This window comes from Lonchura striata, chromosome Z (assembly GCF_050655825.1).
Source record: "Lonchura striata isolate lonStrDom1 chromosome Z, ASM5065582v1, whole genome shotgun sequence".
Classification (NCBI taxonomy): domain Eukaryota; kingdom Metazoa; phylum Chordata; class Aves; order Passeriformes; family Estrildidae; genus Lonchura; species Lonchura striata.
Window position 1 is genome coordinate 32,865,316 of NC_140740.1, and position 18,541 is coordinate 32,883,856.

At 36.3% G+C, this 18,541-nt stretch overlaps 1 protein-coding gene across 6 annotated transcripts in view; it reads left to right on the forward strand.

Moving 5' to 3' along the window:
* Window positions 1-18,541, forward strand: part of CSNK1G3 (casein kinase 1 gamma 3) — a 228,019-nt gene that overhangs the window by 90,325 nt on the left and 119,153 nt on the right. For 3 of the 6 annotated variants that reach the window (XR_014951366.1, XR_014951367.1, XR_014951368.1), the window contains exons 15-17: window positions 10,525-10,600; window positions 13,831-13,947; window positions 14,315-14,371. Coding sequence is in view for 1 of the 6 variants with exons in the window: in XM_085566822.1 (XP_085422948.1) it covers window positions 10,525-10,582 (58 nt within the window). In the remaining 5 variants the exon portion in view is untranslated. Of the gene's footprint in view, window positions 1-10,524; window positions 10,601-13,830; window positions 15,332-18,541 lie in introns of those variants that run through there. The other 3 variants (XM_085566820.1, XM_085566819.1, XM_085566822.1) reach the window with 2 other exon arrangements.

Here is an 18,541-nt window from a genome sequence, read left to right on the forward strand (position 1 = left end):
CTCTTTCCATGAACAAGCGGGACTGAAGACAAAGTTCTTTAGATCTCCCAAGAATTTGGCAGGTAGTAAGTATATATAAATTATGCCAATTTGATTGGTAAACCTTCCTGCATGGACTAAAATCACAGCTGGATGTAACAATCTAAATTTGCTGAGATAAAACTAAATGTGAAGAGTTTCTTACATGGAGGATAAATGAATATATTTCTAGATTTAGTTTCTTAAATGAATAAATTGTATTCTATAATCAAATTGTGCTATACCATTTTATTAAATAGTTACAGAAAACTACCCTTTCTGGAAAAGACAAGGTAAACTTTTCTAGTCTTAGGAATACTCACATGTTGCAGGTGAAATGAGCCCTCTCTGTCAATGACCAGTACAGAGATTCTAAGTATCTGTCAATTCTGACACCCGTTAAACATCATTTGTGCAATAATTTTGTGGACTAATATTGCATTTGTGCAATAATGCACTTAGTGCATTATTTATTAAAAAGGTTTCTGCTATGATGAACAGGAAACTTGTCTCCTCTGCCATGTTTTTGCTTGTTTGGGGCATCAGGATTGTCTTACACCTGCAGTTTCTTTGCAGGAAGCTGTGAGCTCTCTGTTGGTTTTGGAAGGGTAGTTTACTTCAAAGGTGAGCACAGATGCTGTAAATGTCCTTGGGTGGGTCCATATGAACTGCACTCTATGGCAATACAGTGAAAGTGAGCAAATGAGGGAGGGCACTCTTTGAAACTCTCTGTGCTGTTGATACCTTCTCTTCACTGAGGAGATCTTGGTACTGTGTGTGGCCTGGGATGTTCTGATACATGAGGTGAGTGGAAACACGTGTCAATTTGTGTGTTAAATGTTGGTAAAGCTGTATTTGTTTCTTAAGTGGGATTTTTGTTTGCTTGTCTATTTGTTTTTGCTATAAAATAAATGTAAATGCAAGTTCTGCTGATTCCTCCCCACAGCACAGTGGATATTCTTGCTCATTCCTGGGGTTTGTGCACCCCACGTTTGAGCCCAGGGCTGAGAAAACTGTAGGATGGCACAATCAGTCCTCTGCAGAAAACCACATTTTTTCAGCACCTGGCTAATTTTCAGCACCTGGCTCAGTACAAATGGTGTCCACAGCTCTTGATCAGTGTTTCTAACACTAAAGGTATTTTTCGCTGGGTTTTGGTAAGGAAGTTTGTTTCCACCTTTCAACCTTAGTTGAACTCATGCTCGCAGTTTTGTTTGATTCAATAGAACTTTACACAGACTTGGAAAACTCTCAGATTAAATCCAAGCTCTGTGATTCAGCCATAAAATGATAACTGGAAAGAGTTTGTTATTTGGGTCATTTATTTCCACATGCTGGCTAGGCACCTACTGGGACACTAAATGAGTGCTGGAATCCCACCCTTTTGCTTGAACTGTCAGAGAGGAACATCTTACCAGAGTGGACAACCATGTAAAACTGTGGGTGCCCAAAGGGATGTAGCCCCAGATGCCTGCAGAGCTCCTGTGTGTGATAACAGCTGGATTTGAGGACCTAAAGGCCACAGTTGCCCTTCTCAAAACAGTCAAAGCTGCAGAAGGAATTTCCTATAAGATGGATCACCCAAGCAGGAACTTGAGAAAAGCACAGGCAAGAGAAATTTACAATAGGAAGATGCTAATTTCAAGCCTGATGGAGGTTAGATTTGGTTAACTCAACCTAGTTAAAAACCTAGTTAATGCATCCAGACAAATCACACTTTGGCAAACTGTGGGAAAGAAGGCAACTGCTCATACACATGCCACCCCAAGGTACAGGAATACCAGCGACCAACCTGTGGACACCTGGAACTTGGAGTGTATAAAGATGGTTCCCCAGAAGAATGACTCCAAGATGCCCTCCACTGAGAGGCCCAGGGTGAATAAGCACCAGTGGGACACTGCTGGAACCATGGCTTGTGACTATTTTCTGCTTGATCTCTCTTAAAAAATATACAGTAAAAAAAAAATCCTTATTACTGACTTTGGCATATGGTCTCATTAGCACCTTAATTAGGACAGAATTGTCCCTCACTATTTGGATCATAATGGCATAAAGTTATTGTGTGCAAGGTGTCCAGCTGTTTTTGGGAAGGTGTGCTATGACTTGGTGAAGGAACAAAGATAGCAGAAGCAGCCTGCTGGAGGTCCAGTTGGGCCTGGCTGCACTGTGCGGGTAAAACGGAGGGGGCATGTTGGCAGCAGCTGCCCCACCCAGCTTCTGGGCTTCTCTGGAGGCAGTTTTTCTTCAAAGCCAAGCCTGCAAAAAAATGCAGCTGTTGGTCTCTTCTGACAGATTCGCTTGCACCTCTCAGGTGTGGATCATCTCTCTTGAAAGCAGGGTCACAGGAGAAGAGTAACTAAAATCCGCAAAAGCAGTACAAGGTACCAGCCTTTGGAGACACCAGGACAGGAGAAGTGAGCCTTATGCTGGTGAAAGACCAATGTGGGTCTTGAAGAGGTTTAATGGGCATTTGAAACCTAAAGCTGAGGCTGACCAAAAGATTGTGCTGGGTTTCTGTTAAGTAGTGAACACCCTTAAGAAGAAAGGGAAAAGAGGAAGAATTTAATCTCTGAAAATTTCCTCCCCTCTTCATCCGCTTCTTCGATGCCAAGCAAGGCTTATTAAGGTGAATTTGTTGTGCCAGAATAATTTTAAGTCAGTTTGTGATGTAGATTGCCAGTTAACTGGACTTTGCTAACAGTATCCTGCAGTACTGTTCAGCTCAATAGCCTAGGAAGGAAGGGCAGTGTCTGTCTGCTGAGAAAGTGTTGGTGGCCAAGCCAACAGGATGCAATTAGGACAGGATTTTACCTTTTTGTATTGAAACAGGAAGTAGTACAAGAACTGTGCAAAAATTATGGCTGACACTGAGAAATACTGCATAAGATTGCTTGATATAATTGTTTTAATAAGGTTATTTTGGCAACCATGACTTGCTATACGAAATACTGAGGAAGAAGGTTTTGGGAAAATATTTCTGCTCTTTCTTTCCTGCCTGGAAATTATTTTAACCCTTTGTAGATGCTAAACATCAAAAGGTGTTCTGTTTGCTTTGTTGTCTCATCCTTAAGGACAGAAGTTGTTAAATCTGCTGATGTATCTGGGGCAGCAACAGATGATTATCCTGTTCTCCTTGCCACCAAGCAGGCTGCAGCCCTGCTGTTGCTCAAAGTAACTGGTGGCTGTGCAAATCTACCCAGAAGTTGGAAGTATCCAGGGAATTAGTCCTAGAAGTTTCATAAGAATTAACTTTTTAAAAGAAAATGGAACATTTTTTTTCCCTGAAAATTATGAGGAGACTGTATCCTGCTGATGGAAGTTATCTCTCCCTGTTGAAAGTTCAAGGTGGAGGCTGAAAACCAAATTACACTACAGCTGTATTTGGGTTGTATTGTGAAGTTTCAGTAGCAGGGGGCTGTGGGGTGGTTTCTGTGAGAAGCTGCCAGAAGCTTCCTCCATGTCCACAGAGTCAATGCCAGCTGGCTTCAGGACAGACCCACTGATGGCTGAGGCTGGGCCAGTCAGTGAAGGTGGTAGTGCGTCTGAGATGACAAATTGATCAGGGGAGAAGCTTTTGTGTGGGAGTAAATAGGGAAGAACAAGTGAGAATATGTGGTAGAAACAGCTCTGCAGATGCCAAGGTCGGAGGAGAAGGAGGGGGAGGGGCTGTTCTGAGTGCTGGAGCAGAGATTCCATCCCCTGCAGCCCCTGGGGCAGACCATGGTGAGACAGGATGTTCCCCTGCCGTCCATGGAAATCCATGGTGGAGCTGAGATCCACCTGCAGTATGGGGAGAATCACACTGGAGGTCGTGGGTGTCCAAAGGAGGCTTTGACCCTGTGGAAGCTTGCACTGGAGCAGGACCTGTGGCCTAATGAAGAGAGGAGCTCATGCTGTAGAAGGTTTTCTGGCAGAATTTGTGACCCTGTGAAGGACCCACAGTGGAGAGTTCATGAAGAACTGCAGCCTATGGGAGGGTTCATGTTGGAGAAGTTCATGGAAGACTGTCTCCCTTGGAAGGGATTCCTGCAATGGGTCACAGGAGGATTGTGATCAGTCCTCCCCCTTTGGAGGAAAAATGGCAAAGACATGTGATGAACTGACCACACGCCCTGTCCCCAGTCCCCCTGCACTGCAGAGTGAAGGAGATAGAGAATGTGGCAGTGAAGCTGAGCCTGGGAAGATTGAAAGGATGGGGGTTTAAAGTACATTTTTTACCATTTGTACAGGCACAAAACTCACATTGCAGCTGAATTAGTTTTTGATTGGCATTTCTTGTCTTTTTTAAGTTTTCCTGCTATGGATGCTAAAATACTGTAATTTCAGTTGTGCTGTGATGTCGCCACTTAAAGTGAACATTTGAAATTTCTTCTTATATGTACTTTGGAATGGAAATAATTATTTTCAAATAAAATATGCTTTATTGAGAGATATCATGAGGGATTGAATAAGCATTTCAGAAAATGCTCCATTTAGTATCAAAAATTTTTAACTTAAAAAAAGAACCTCAAGCAAGCAATATGCACACAAACCCCAGCCCAACTACTTATCTTGTGTTAAATGTGTTAAAGTATTGTAAATGTAGACACTCTAATAATGTTCAATAGATTTCTCATATAACTAGTCTACAAAAATTGTACATTTTTTATTTAAGGACTAGCCTATAAATATTTTTATTTACAAATTGTTGATATTATTGTTTTAAACTATACATTAGATCATTTTTTATATGATAGAGCATTTGAAAATACTGACAGAGCACAAATGATATCTCCATAATTCAAAATCCAGAAAGAAAAACCAATGTTTTTAACCAGAAAAACGCACTCAAATTCTCAGAAGCCGTCTTTCCATGACAGCAATATCTATTGTTCTGAGCCTTCAATATCTTTGGAAGTGTAATGTACGAGTGTGTAATTCAGAAATTAGCAGAGTAGCTATGGTTGGTGTGTGCTGATGACAAGCTACAAACTGAGGTACTAGTGTGCAGAGAAAACTGAATTAAAAATTGACCACATCTTTCATCATGGAACTAGAGCTATGCAGTTATTGATCTGGTTTAATATGAACACAAAGCTCAACAGCTTATGAATCTCTTTGGAATCCTTTCTTTGCATACCCTGAAAATGTAAGATTTTGCTAATGAGATAAGAATACATGAATGAAACTCAGCCATAGACAGGCCTAAGCCTCAGTGGTTTGCGCTGCTTTATTTGTAAGTTTTGCATCTGTGTTTGTTAATTTTTCCCCTATTTGGGTGATATACATAAACAATTTTTCTGACTAAAAAGAGAGAAAATGGAGTTAGGGGAAAAAATAAATTTACAGAAATGCTCTATTAGAGATGATTATAACAATGAATTTAAAAGGTGTGCCTCAACTGGAAAACATGACACATTACATTTCCTTTCATGTGAAGCTTGGTGTGACCTTCGTTGTTGGAAATAACAGGAAGTATTATTTCTACAATGAATATACTACACTTTCAGTAGTTGTGAAGCAGAAAGCTTACCATGAATAAATACAGATATGAATTGTCAGCTCACATTTCAGTGAGAGTGCATGTTAAGCAGTAATATAAATGTAAGAGCTTACAATTAAATGAAATTTATAATAGAAAGATCAAACCTGCCTATGAGACCCTTTTAAGGAAATCTGTTGTACTGAAAAGTTTACAATTATGTTTCAATAGATAATAACGTAGTATTGATTTATTAAAAAAATATGGATATTGATCTAGTACCGATATCCAACTGTGATGGACAAAAAATCTCTAACAGTTTAAGGTTAGAAAGTATATGTTTATTTGACATTGGGCAGTGTGCGGGATAGCTCCCAAATACACACTGCACCTTTCAGATGATTAGAGTCCTTTTATCCATAAAAGTATTGACTACCCAAAATACAAATACATATTCATCATTTTGGTACATCCCATTCCTCACTTCATATGCTAATCATTTCAAAAGCTATTAAGCATGCATAGTTTGTTCCTTGAAATGGGTCAGTGGTCCCTTTCATGGGGAGGGGTCCCAAAATGCAGAAGTAAATTAAGTCTTCCTTATTCTGTTTCTACCTGTTCAATGCAAATATGACAAATGAACTTTGGTAGAGCTCACATTCCTTGTCTTCAATTGGTTTTAGAACAGAGGAGGCCCACAATTGTCTTATGTTCCTAAAAGCTATTTTTCAATTTCTATATTCTTCATTATAAACCCAGCTAACTAAACATTAACTAACTAAACTAAAATCAAAAATCTAACTAACTAAAATCTTTAAATTCCTTAAAATTTACTTTTCAGTGTGACAAAACGAGTGCACTTCTGCTGGATAAATGTGATATAAATTAGGATTTGATTTAGCAGAAAAACTACATCTGCTTCCATGTGGATGATCTTACCATACAAGAAGCAACTACCTTTTTAAAAAATATGAATGCTGCTGTTAGATCAAAACAAAACAAAATAAAAAAATAGTAATTTGTCACAGTTTTAAACTTTAGAATACTCACACGCTATTCAGAAAGGAAATCCTTTTAGCAGAGGTAAAATGTTCTTTTGTGGACATCAGTAACACCATGCTTGTTTGCACCTTTTTTTTCAGCAAGCACAGTAATGTCATTGCAGTGTGGCAGTGGGATGTCACAGCCTGTGAATAAAACTGCAGAGCTGAAGTGCAAAATCAGTTTGCATGGAAACTCAGCAGATCACTTCTTGTCCATGTGTCATGTGAAGATGCCAGGTTGTTTGGATCAACAGCTGTGAAGCTTTTAATGAAATACAGAAACCACAAGTAGTCTTAGCATAGCAAGAGATTGCAAGAACATTTCTAATGAAATTTTGTGATTTTTTTTTTTTAATTTTGTGTTTCCAAATATGCTTAATTCATACTAAGAGTGAAAACAGATAAAGTTTTGAAAGTCACATTGGAAGAACAGCCATGAAACAGCAGACTGAATGTGTATTGAGCAGAGTAGTCTATTGCTGTCTGTGTTTATCATCAGATACCTAAGAAAGTGAGTGAAAAAAGGGAATATTATACTAGCATATCTCCAGGTAATCAACTCTCTCAATATTAAATAGTTCAGGAATGTTCTCAGTCATAAGCAGTACTTATCAGTTTAATGACCTTACTGAATTTTATTTTTTCTTTAATTAAGTTGCCTGATTGCTTTGTGAATTGGCAAGTGCCTCTTTTAGACACTAGATGAATGGAAAGTCTTGCTGTTAATCTTTCTGCATGAGTTCAACATGTAAACTCTCATACAGAGCTTATCCAAAAGAGCTTATCCAAAACTTAGTTTTAGTTTGTTGGAGTTTTTAATTTTGTTTGGGATTTTTTTTATGTTAGGGGATGGGGTTTTGGCATTTTTGTTTGTTTGTTTGTTTTATTGTGATTTTTTGATCTGTTTGTCTGGGTTTTTTACATTTTTTTCACATTTTTGAAAATGTGCATTAGAACGTGTAGGAAATGAGTGATACAGAAATAAATGTAGGAAATAAGTGATAATTCTGTGCAATAATTGCAGAACTTGAGAAACTGATAATCAGAAATGCAAGTTCATAAAATGCTGCCCTTTAATTTGATATTTTTGTTGGCTGTAAAGCCTCTCTCTGCTTGTCATTGTGCTGATGTTACTAGAATTTTTTGAAGCTTAGCTTAGACTGTTACTGAATAGCTTTATCTGGTCATAGTCAAAGGGTCTAATTTCACATATGTCCCCTCTATTGTTGTGGCATAGCAATGGTAAGGAAATTCAGAAACAGGTACAATATTATTCCAACTGGCAGGTTTTTGACTGCAGTCTTGATTGCCCTGACACATTAACTTTTCATGATATATAGTTCTGAAGAGTTTTTAATGATTATTTTATGTTCTAGGCTTTGTGGCTTTTTTGTCATTGTTTGTGTGGTTTTTTGGTTTATGTGTGTCTTTTGGTAGTGGTTGTTGGTAGTTGTAATTGCTGTTCAGAATGTGTTTCAATATTTCACAATGTCAAGGAAAATAATCTGAAATGGAAAATTGCTATCCATTCCGAATTAGAATTCTTGTTTTGATACCTGGCATATTTTGTCTGCACATAGTTTCTAATTTTTCATTTCTGCTTACACCATGTATAGATTTGTCTCAAACTGTTATATTTTGGAACTTTCAGTAATCAGTGAAGGTCTTGATTTCTGAGCAGCTAATAAATGAGAAAATGTAGTCTGTTCAGTTGCTTTCTAATTATATGCATCTCTGTTTAAAAGTCCTCAAGGCAGAAATTAAAAATATCAGTGTGACATCAGTTGTGATCTCTGAACGCATTAAAAAAATATACACCACATTTGTAGAGAGTTTGATCTTCTTTGTAATGTGCACTCACTGTTTAGCCACAGGCTTTCAAAAGTGAACTTTTATTCTGGACCTTTTTATTTTTACAATGTGTATTCTTGATTTAAGTCTTGAGAAAACTTTGAAAATATTTTTTATCATCTAACAAATGTGCCCTCTAATTCCTTTTAAACAGCAATGTAAATTCTCATTGTAGCTAGAGAAAGTGCAATTAACTACCCTTATGCATATGTGTTTGTAGTTAATTCTGATTTTATTTTGTTCATTTTCTGATGCTGTTTTCCCTTGGGCTTCCACTTCTATTTTTGTACTCATTTTAGCCTCTGTGCTCATTGACACAAAGGCTTGTCTTATCTTTACTTGCAGTGTAAAGTAGCATGCTGCAGCATTAATATTTCAGAGGAAATACTGTCTTCTGACACTATACGTACAAAATCTCAGTAATAACAGACAGAATACATGTTTTTGCCCACTGCCTTAATATCATAACTTGCATTTTATAAAATGTTTACTACAACATTGTGCACATGAAAGCAAAATTCTGCAATCATAAAATCTGGCTTCACTTAATGCAGTCTGCTATCAGAGAGCAACTGGCTACTTCAAGTTTCTGGCTGTAAAACTCTAGAGAGCATCTAGTAATAATGTAGCTTCATAAATATTGTATTGGCTGCTTGCTTATTATTGTATGTTTGCTGTTGACTATGTATGATGCTTCTGTAGATAATGCTTGTAGCAATCTGGCTAATGATGGGTAAAATGCAAAATACTTGATTTAGAGCCTCCTGTCTTGAAGGGGGATATACACTTCATTGCAAGGTATCCACACAGAAATGATGCACAGAGAAAAGAACTGCTGAGCTGACTTGGATGATCTCACTATTTCAGACAAACAAAGTAAATAAAACAGCTCCAATAACTTCGCTGGTAGAAAACCAGATGCTTTCTGTCACACTTCTCCGTATTTCTCATTAGGCAAATGCTGAAAGAATGTTGTTTTTTTAAACATTCTTCATCCCAAAAATGTTTGTTTAAGTTTCTCTAAGAAAAATCATATCACCTGTTTCAGACATGTTCAGGGTTGATCTTTTTATAAAGCAAACTGGCTTCTATAATTCTCTGACACCTGAAACTTGAAGAATTTAAGTAATACCTTAAATTATATGCCTGATAAAATTAAAGTACACTTTTTCTTTTTTTTTTTTTTTTAATTTTTTAAAATTGTGTGTGAGAGGAAGCATAATTTAAAAAGTGACAAGAGACTTCTTGCTGGGCAGGAAGGTATTTATAGGTGTTTTGACTGACTCAGAATATATGGTAGACATAGGCTTTGGTCCACAACACACTGGAGGAATCAATAATCTTTTCTGGGGGTAGGCTTGTCTGTTTTACATTGTGGGGTGTCTGCTGCTCTGTTACGCCTCTCCGGCTGCAGTAGCTGTGTCGAGCTCCGGGAGCCCAGCAGAGCTGAGGGAGCTCGGGCAGAGCTGCCTTCAGGCTTGCTGAGCTGCTGGGACGCTCGGCCCCTCGGGACAAAGGTGGAGCCGAGCGCAGGAATCCTTTACGGCGGTCATCCACCTGGAGGAGCCCTTGGTGGCTGTCCTCCCGCGCTGGCGGTGCCACTGGATGGCAGCATTGACTACGCCTTGGCACAGGCGGCACCGCGCTGAGCTCGGTTCAGCCTCGTTAAACATCAGCCGGGTAAAAGATTGATAGCAATGCAAATGTGTTTATAACCACTAGAGATAGTCACCTTCCACCCCAATTAGCCTTTGAATTGATTTAGTGAGAAAAACATCTATTATGGAATAAAAGTCTTAGTGATTAGTGTTACATTATTTCACTACACTTGAAATAGCTGTAGGTAAGAGGGTCTTACAGACATAAATAAGGTTTAATATAATAACGTGCTTTTGGGCTACATCAGAAGCAAATTACAGGTCGATGGTTTGTTTTCTAAGTAAAATATAACTACAGATACAGTGCGTGTGCTGGGACTCTGTGATGTTTACAAAATCTGGCTTATGGAAATTTTCTTTTAATTGATTTATTTTTAAAATGGATTATTTCACTGTTCACAAAAATGTGCATCTTTCTGCAAGCTAAAAAAATTAATGTTTTGAAGCTGTCTGGGTTTTTTTTCCCCCTATTTTTCTTTCTTCCCAAATGCAGTTTGCTGCAAGGAACCTGGAGTGAGAAGAGTGGCAATGATTCCTTCTCTGGAGTATGAATCCTCGTGGTACATGAGGTACATCCTGACATCTGACTAATGCTGCTAGAAAACGACACAGGAAAGAAGAGAGTCCTCTGCTACAGCTGAAATTATTACAAGGGGCTTGTATGGTTTAAGGCTTCTAATATAAAGACTTAATTTACATCACACTGAGTTTCAATTACATGTTGAAAATGTTATTTCTTTGAGAAGCAAAATTTTCCAGATATTTGATAATGCTTCACTATTTTTTCTGCTTTGCAACTATGATGAAAATTAGATTCTTTGCTAAGGAGTACAATATGAATAAACAGCCTTTGAAAACAGGACTGGAGCTGTAGCTGGATGCTTCCCAATTCAGATTCTGCACCTCCTCCCTCCCCCCTCCCTCCACTGTAAAATCTGTGCAATATTTGCTTTCTATTTATATATTCATTTTTTTTAATATATAAAGGATGAAGCTTAATGAAGTCTATGCATTCACAGCAGGGTTAACCACTGTGAGATCAGGGCTCAGACCCCGTGCTGTGTCTGAGCAAGACCTTTGAGTGTTGTTATTCTCTTCATTGTTCCTCAATTCATTTTTATTTAGTATATAGCTTATATAATTAGCACCATACTTTCAAAATATACTGTTAGCATTTTTACTTTTTGGGAACAATTGTAAGTTGTTGTGGTTTTTATGACAATAGGAAAATACTCAGTCCAGCATGCTGGTTTAGAGGGCTGAAACCACAAAGCCAACCTTCCTTCCACTCCCTACAGCAGCTATTGTGATTGTTTCAAAGCCTAGTCTGAAATTTACCTGAATTCTTAATGAATACTTATATCCAGATAGCAGAATGTTTTTATTGATGCTGAACAAAGATACCTTTCTTGGTATAAAGTTTTAAATACATTTTATATGTTTGTATTTGTATTTTGCTTTGCGACATTTAAACAAAGAGTACAGAGACAAAGAAAAATAAAATAGGAGAGAAATATTAGCAATATTTGCCAAGAATATCTTTGAATACACAACAGGACTGAAGGGTTTAAAATCTAGAATGCCCTATAAAAATTGGAAAAAAGCCACAATCAAAGTGAATAATTTTACTTTTAGTTTCTTTTGTAACCCTGTTTCAGCTATCTACAATACACTGCAGCATTGACACCAGATAATACAATGATATCCCACTTAGTCATGGTGAAGCATGCTTGACAATCAATCAAAAATCAGCTGGAAGCAAAATCTCCTGAAGGCAGCCTAGATCTGACAGGATTTATCCTTATTTGTGTGTACATGAGTGAAAGATATGCAAGCTTTTCACATAAATGGCATGCATGAAAACTACACTGGGATTTAAAAGGTATATTTATGCAAAATATTTGCTTTTGCGTATCTCCAATTCTAAAGAAATAAGCAGTCTGATAAAAACAGTATGCAGGGAGCTAATATTGGCATTGATTTTTAGATTACACAAAAGTTATTGCAAATATACATCAGTGTCAATTAAAGCAGTTTCATTGCTTACAACATATAGGAAATCAGATTCCATAATTTTATTTGCCATAGCACTGTTTCCAAGGTTCAAAGGTCACTGACAATTAGCATAAGATTTAAAATTAAATTACTAAATATTGTTTACTATAATTGCTTGAAAATTTGACAGGAAAGTATGAATGCTTAACTATAAAGAATATATTCTGGCAGCAAATGTCAGTTTTCTTTTTTCCCTAAGGTTTTCATTTTCAGATATTTAATTTTGTCTTTGGTTCATAGAAAATAGTTTATGCTGCACCTAGGTAACCAGACAGTGCGTATTTACCATAAAGACAAGACTTCATGCAATGTTTGTAGTAGTCTGGGAACATGACATTGTAGATAAGATTAATAAAAAGGCAAATGTAATAATCTGGGGCTGGTTAAACATTTCAGTGGACAGCAGTAAAAATGTCAGTTTGGTATAACTGCAGAATAGTATTTGTATTTGTTAGACTTTCTTGGTCTGATTTTTCCCAACAGAAATTTTTTTAGCTAAATTTCTTCTCCAACTGTACTATATTTTTAGTGGTTTAAATATGTGTGTATGTGAGTTGAAAGTTTAGTGGATGCTTTTCCAAGGAAGAAATTATTAAAATGTGGAAGGTCTTTCTGCAAGGATATAATTTTAAAGCAGGTATTATGATAGCAAAAAGTAGATTTGAAGAAGAGATGCTGCTTCAATTTTCTCCACAGATACAATTTGAACATTTATAGAATGGTTTCTCTAGCACTTAATGACATGACACCAGGAGTATGACACTGAGGATCCTACCCTGACTGATCTTTGTCTCATACCCTGATTTGACGATCTCAGATGTGCTAAGAAGATCTGCACAGCTAGCAGAATATGGAATCTCTCACCCTTTATATAGCTGCAGAAAAGAAGTGTAATAGACTTGGGCCTATTGTTGGGAGGCATTTCTAATCCTTCTTTAAGGGCAAGCTGTCAGCTATGTTTAGAGATGTGATGGTTTAGCCACTCATGGTCTGTGAAAATGTTGCTTGATGCTAATGCTCTCTTTGATTATTGTGTCCTGTCTGAGAGACTGGGAGATGTTACAGTCTGTGGTATTTCCCATGTGTTACCTAAAGTTCCTTATGTCAAGTGAAAAACAGGGACTGAAAGTTAGTTAGTTTAAAATTAGCCTAAATAAAAAGCCAGTTTTCAGAAGATGGAAATCTAGAGAGGTTTACTTGAATGAAATTTTCAGACTGAGCAAATGACTATAAAAATTATATTGCATGTCCAAACTTTTGAGAGAGGCAGAAATGTCACAGAAAATGAAACCCTCAGATTTCCTTGTTTTTTTTATTTGTAACAGGTGAGAATGTTATGACAGATGTGCAATGTTTTATGTATGCAAGATGTAAGAACACTTTGGTTCAAACTTAAAAATGCATAGGAATTTTCCATGTTAAGGAACATAAGAAAACATGCCTTGAACTGAAGAGCAAGGCAACACAATATTATCTAATTTAGAGTGCTACATATTTCTAGGGGTATGCATAAGGAACGTATTAGTAGATTCTGTAAGAAATCATCTACACTTTACAAACAAGTTTAGAGTTCAAGAGGCTGTGTGAAGAGTGATTGTGACATTAAGAGAACACAGGTCAAAAATTAATATGCTTTTAGTACAAGTTATTATATTAATGAGAAATCAAACTGTTTTTCAACTTCTGGTTAAAGATAAAATGTGCATTATTTAGGGAATAAATTGTTTTTATATTTCCTATACAGGAAAGAATATTCTAGGATAGCAGTTACTGAATTTAAAACAAATGTGAAGTAAACTTTCAAGAAACACCATGAAATTTGCAAACTGGTGATGATGCTACACGTGAAGATCAGTTTGAGGTAATATTAGGACTGTAGTCCAACACTGGCAAAGATTTTTTTGTTAAAGCTATGTCAACTTCAGGTTATTATTCTAAAATTACAAAACCAGAATTTTAAACTTCTGTGTATACTGATTTCTGAAAAGCAAATGAATTGCCAATGCAGATAATAGGCATATGAATATTGTATGAATTACTTGAATTGCTGGAGCGTGTCACATTAAAGGTTGTGTCAAATGTATGCACATCCTATTGCTGGGTGAAAAAGAAGTTTCAAAATGCACTAACACACTGCAAATTGTAGAGTAATCTTTACAAAATTGTAGGGTAGACTTTACAAAAGCAAATATAATGGAAGATGTTCTTCTTTCTTTTCTGCATGACAGAATATGGAGGAAAAAACTTGTTGAATCTCCAGCCTGAAGGAGAAAACAATTTTACAGGTAATCAAATCTTAGAAGTGTTGAGGAGAGCAATGCAGAAATGCAGAGGTGCTTTAAAGACTTAAAAACCTAAGATGACTGAATTGGAGAGACTGGCTGGTTTTATTTTTTTTTTTTTTTTTTTTTTTAATGGTTACTGTATGTTTTTTTAGCTGGGAAAGAAGTTATTTTTTGGTTTAGATGGTAGTACTTAATCAGCATTTTCTGTGCTGTATCTCTTGAGACACGCAATTCTCGGATGCCCTTTCTCCCCCCTTTCCTTTAGTATCTGGTACTTTTTTCTTTTATTATGATAAATGCTCTTATTTATCAGCTTTGTTGTGAATTTTCTTTAATGACTAGAGGCAGTAGCTCGTCTGAAACTAGAAGGATGTCTTAAAGCAACTCAAACATCTAATTTTTATCATCTGCAAATATTGAAACATAGCTCTAAATAAGAAAAGTTAATGTTTATGCTGTGCCAACAGTCCTAGGAATTTTGATGCTATTATAGTTTATATTCATAAAGCTAATATAGAAAAATATATTTTTCTATTTGAATTTTTATAGCAAAAATAGTATTTATCTTTTGTCTTCTTGGTTTTCCTCTGAAGAATGTTTTTTAGAGCAAAGAAAAAAAAAAGAACTCAATTTTACAATAGGGTTAAAAGAGTTTGAATTTCTAGTAATAGTTTTATTGTATGTACTTAAACAGCATGGAAGAATAACACTGAGGATTTAAGACCTCCCATTTTAGCCATACCTATTTTTGAGAACTGGAAAAAGTCTGTATCTGATATACAAATAAAGTAAACAAATTTAATTCCTTGCATAATATTTATGTATTTTAAGTAAAGAAAGTATAGATTCTTTAGATATTTGCTTTTGTAGGTTTACTGTTTTAGCCTTGAGACTGAAGAAAACATTTGTTTTATAAGAATTTTTTAACTGTGAAAAATAAAGAATAAGAAAAAAAGTGAAGTTGAAATGAGATTGCTTTTTTAAAATTATTTTCTCCCCTAGTGCAGCCAGGGTAACACTGTAATGCATTCCAAAGATATGTCGACTCCTGGTCAGCTCCTGATCTTAAACCTTTTCAGCTGATGTGACTCTTTACTGCACAAGTTCAAAATTCCTGGTAAATGGCTTGCCATGTTTCAAAGATCTCTTAAAAATAGCAGCTGAAATAAAGGGGAAAAAAAACTCTGTGTGTTTATTTTTGGGTTATGTTAAGAGCAATAACTATCTGATGCACTTCATTGTTGAGAGTGTTTAGAAACTGGTTTGACAGGAATTCACATGGTGTGAGCCAGGACTGTCATACTGTGGGCATTCTCAGAAGACACAATGTGTAAGATCAGTATAGTGATTAAAAAGGTTAAAATAAATTATGGGAGTTCAGAGGATAAATTCCACTACATCAGGCTTAGAGGAACCTGGGCTAGTAGGAGGTGTCCCTGCCTGTAGCAAGGGGTTTCAAATCTTTATGGTGATCTTTAAGGTCCCTTCTAACCCAGACCAGTCTGTGATTTTATGAAATTAGATATTAAACTAAACAGGAAGATGATGATGCACCTCAGTGTTGGATATTTTAGGAATAATGTCTCCCAAAGGCAGGAGACTGCAAGCAATTGTTATATCAGAACCATTTCTGATTATTTTTGTGTCTTATGGATAAGAAAAGGACTGCTGCACTAACAAGTATTCCAGGAGTAATTTATCCAGTTGTAGAAATTTCATGGACTTAGGTCAAGCAGGGATAGCTGATCCCCATTTGTGCATATTTTGGTTCTCAGGCCTTATGTTTGAATTTTTCATACACTTTTAGGTCACGTATAGTCTGAAGTGTACTGGACCTTGTTATAAAATAGATATCAGGAGATGCATCTGTTCACCTCTGTGGATATAAGAGATTATCTTGGGCGTTCCAGCTGCTTTGTATTGCCCAAGGTCACAGATAAACATCATAGAATAGAAGCACAGCACAATATGGCAATTGAATGACATTGTATGACATGCAGATAAACATTAAGCAGTCCCTTTCCCAAGTATTATCTGCTCTTACAAGATATGCCATCCCTATTTTATAGATATATAAAATAGAGAGATTATATCTCTGTAATTCTCTGATGCAGGCCACACCTTGAATATACACTGCTTGAATCTAAAGTGTCAGCCAGCAGTTCTGTCTCTGCCTCCACCTAGGTCACAGGATTTTAGTGGCAATATTAACAGACACAATGACATGTTGTAAGTGCACTGTAAAAATACTTATTTGAACGAAACATTGTAGCTTGTTTATCTTTCTTTTTTCCTTTCTTTCTTGAAAGCCATTCTGTTTTGAATCCCTGGCCAATTAATTAATTAATGAGAGTGTCACTCTCACTATTCCTGTTCAAAGACTAGATAGCCATGGCCTTCCTAATATATTGATTAAGGCATAGTTAGCAATGAGTTTATTTTTTTTTTAGTTTAGTTTAGTTTTGTTTTTAACTGGCTCTTCCAATTTGTGGAAATGTAGAATTTGTTTCCATGGTAACTTTCAGACTTGCAAGGCTTGTGGGAAGAAGACTGGTAGGTGTATGACTTAGATTGTACTTGCTGGGTTTTGATGTGATTTAAATGTGTTTTAGTTGGAACAATTTAGAACAGTAGGATTTGAAAGGCCTGACTGAATTGCTAATGTCTTTGTTATTCTGAGGTAGAAATAATTCCAATGAAAATTTGACAGACTAGATTTGGTGGGTTTTTTTGATAGTCTTTGTTTTTTTTCATGAAGAGAGCTTTAAGCAATTATTGCATTTGTGTACTGAAATGTTACTTTCATGCTGCTATTTCAGAAAAAAACACCCTTTATTATAGAAACAATGAACTTTTTATGAATAAATATTGTAACTTGAGGCTTAATTAAATACCTTGTATTTATTGTTATTAGTTCTGTATATAATGTGTTTATTTCTTATTACTAATTCAATTGTTGAAATTACCAACTCCCAAATATTTCTATACCATTCCCCCTCGAAGTTAAAGTAGTCTAAAGGAACCTCTTGAAATCTGAAATTGGGGCTGCAAGTATACAGTGATTTTAGCAATCTTGAATACATATGTGAACCTGTTTTTGATTCAGCCTTAACTATGTTTTTTATATTGTGAGTATGGTTGCTGTCTTCTCATGTAGGCATTTTTAATACAAAACCCACCTAGTGGTCATCAGGATCATGTATGTATTAATGTACAGCTGGTCCTCAAAGCAGGCTTCAGTTCATCTTCATTCAGGGAACACTTTACATCTCTAGTGTTTTAATATTAAAAAAATAGATGAGCAATTTTGAGATGACAGGGATTTTGGGCTTCAAAAAGTTAAGGAACCCATGACATATTGGACTATTGTTATTTTCAGTAGTGGACTATTGGTTATTTTCATTATTCTTAATGTAAGAGATTTTCTCTGACCAAACAACTTGATCAGACCCAAACACAGAATCTGAATTGTTGTAGTAGAAGAAATAATTATTTTTATGAAGCTTACTTTTCATTAGTTAGGCTAATTTTTAATGGTTTTCTTTAGCTTTCATAAGAAAAAGCTTGTATTTAAATGCATCTGTTTGTGGTATGGAAAACATTAATTCATAAAAATGAAGGCCTTGTGAAAAGTAAGGAACCATAACATATTAAGATTTTGGAAGAGAAATCATTCTGCCAAGGTGGATTTGTCATTGCCTGTAGTTAATGAGTCATGCAATTTTACTTCTAAATTTGTTTGGCTCCTCTCCATAGAATATCTTTGCTTCCCCAGGTTTTTGTGGTTGTGAATATGCATTTGAATCTACAGAATGGATACCAAATCAGTCCACTTGCTACTGAAACATACAAGATTAGGACAACTACTTAGGTAGGATTAAATATGCCTAATTGTGTGTTTTGGTGGGTTGATCTTGGCTGGATGACGGATGCCCACCAACACTGCTCTATCACTCTGCTCTGCAGCTGAACAGGTGAGAGAAAATAGAACTGAACATTTATGGGTTGAGATAAGAGCAGGGAGAGGTCAGTCACTCATTGCTATTATGGCCAAAAGAGATTGGACCTCAAGAAATTAATTTATTAACTCAGAGTGGAATAATGAGAAATAAAACTGAAACTCAAAGCAGCTTCCTCCCACCCCTCACTTGTTCCTCAGGAGAGCTTAAT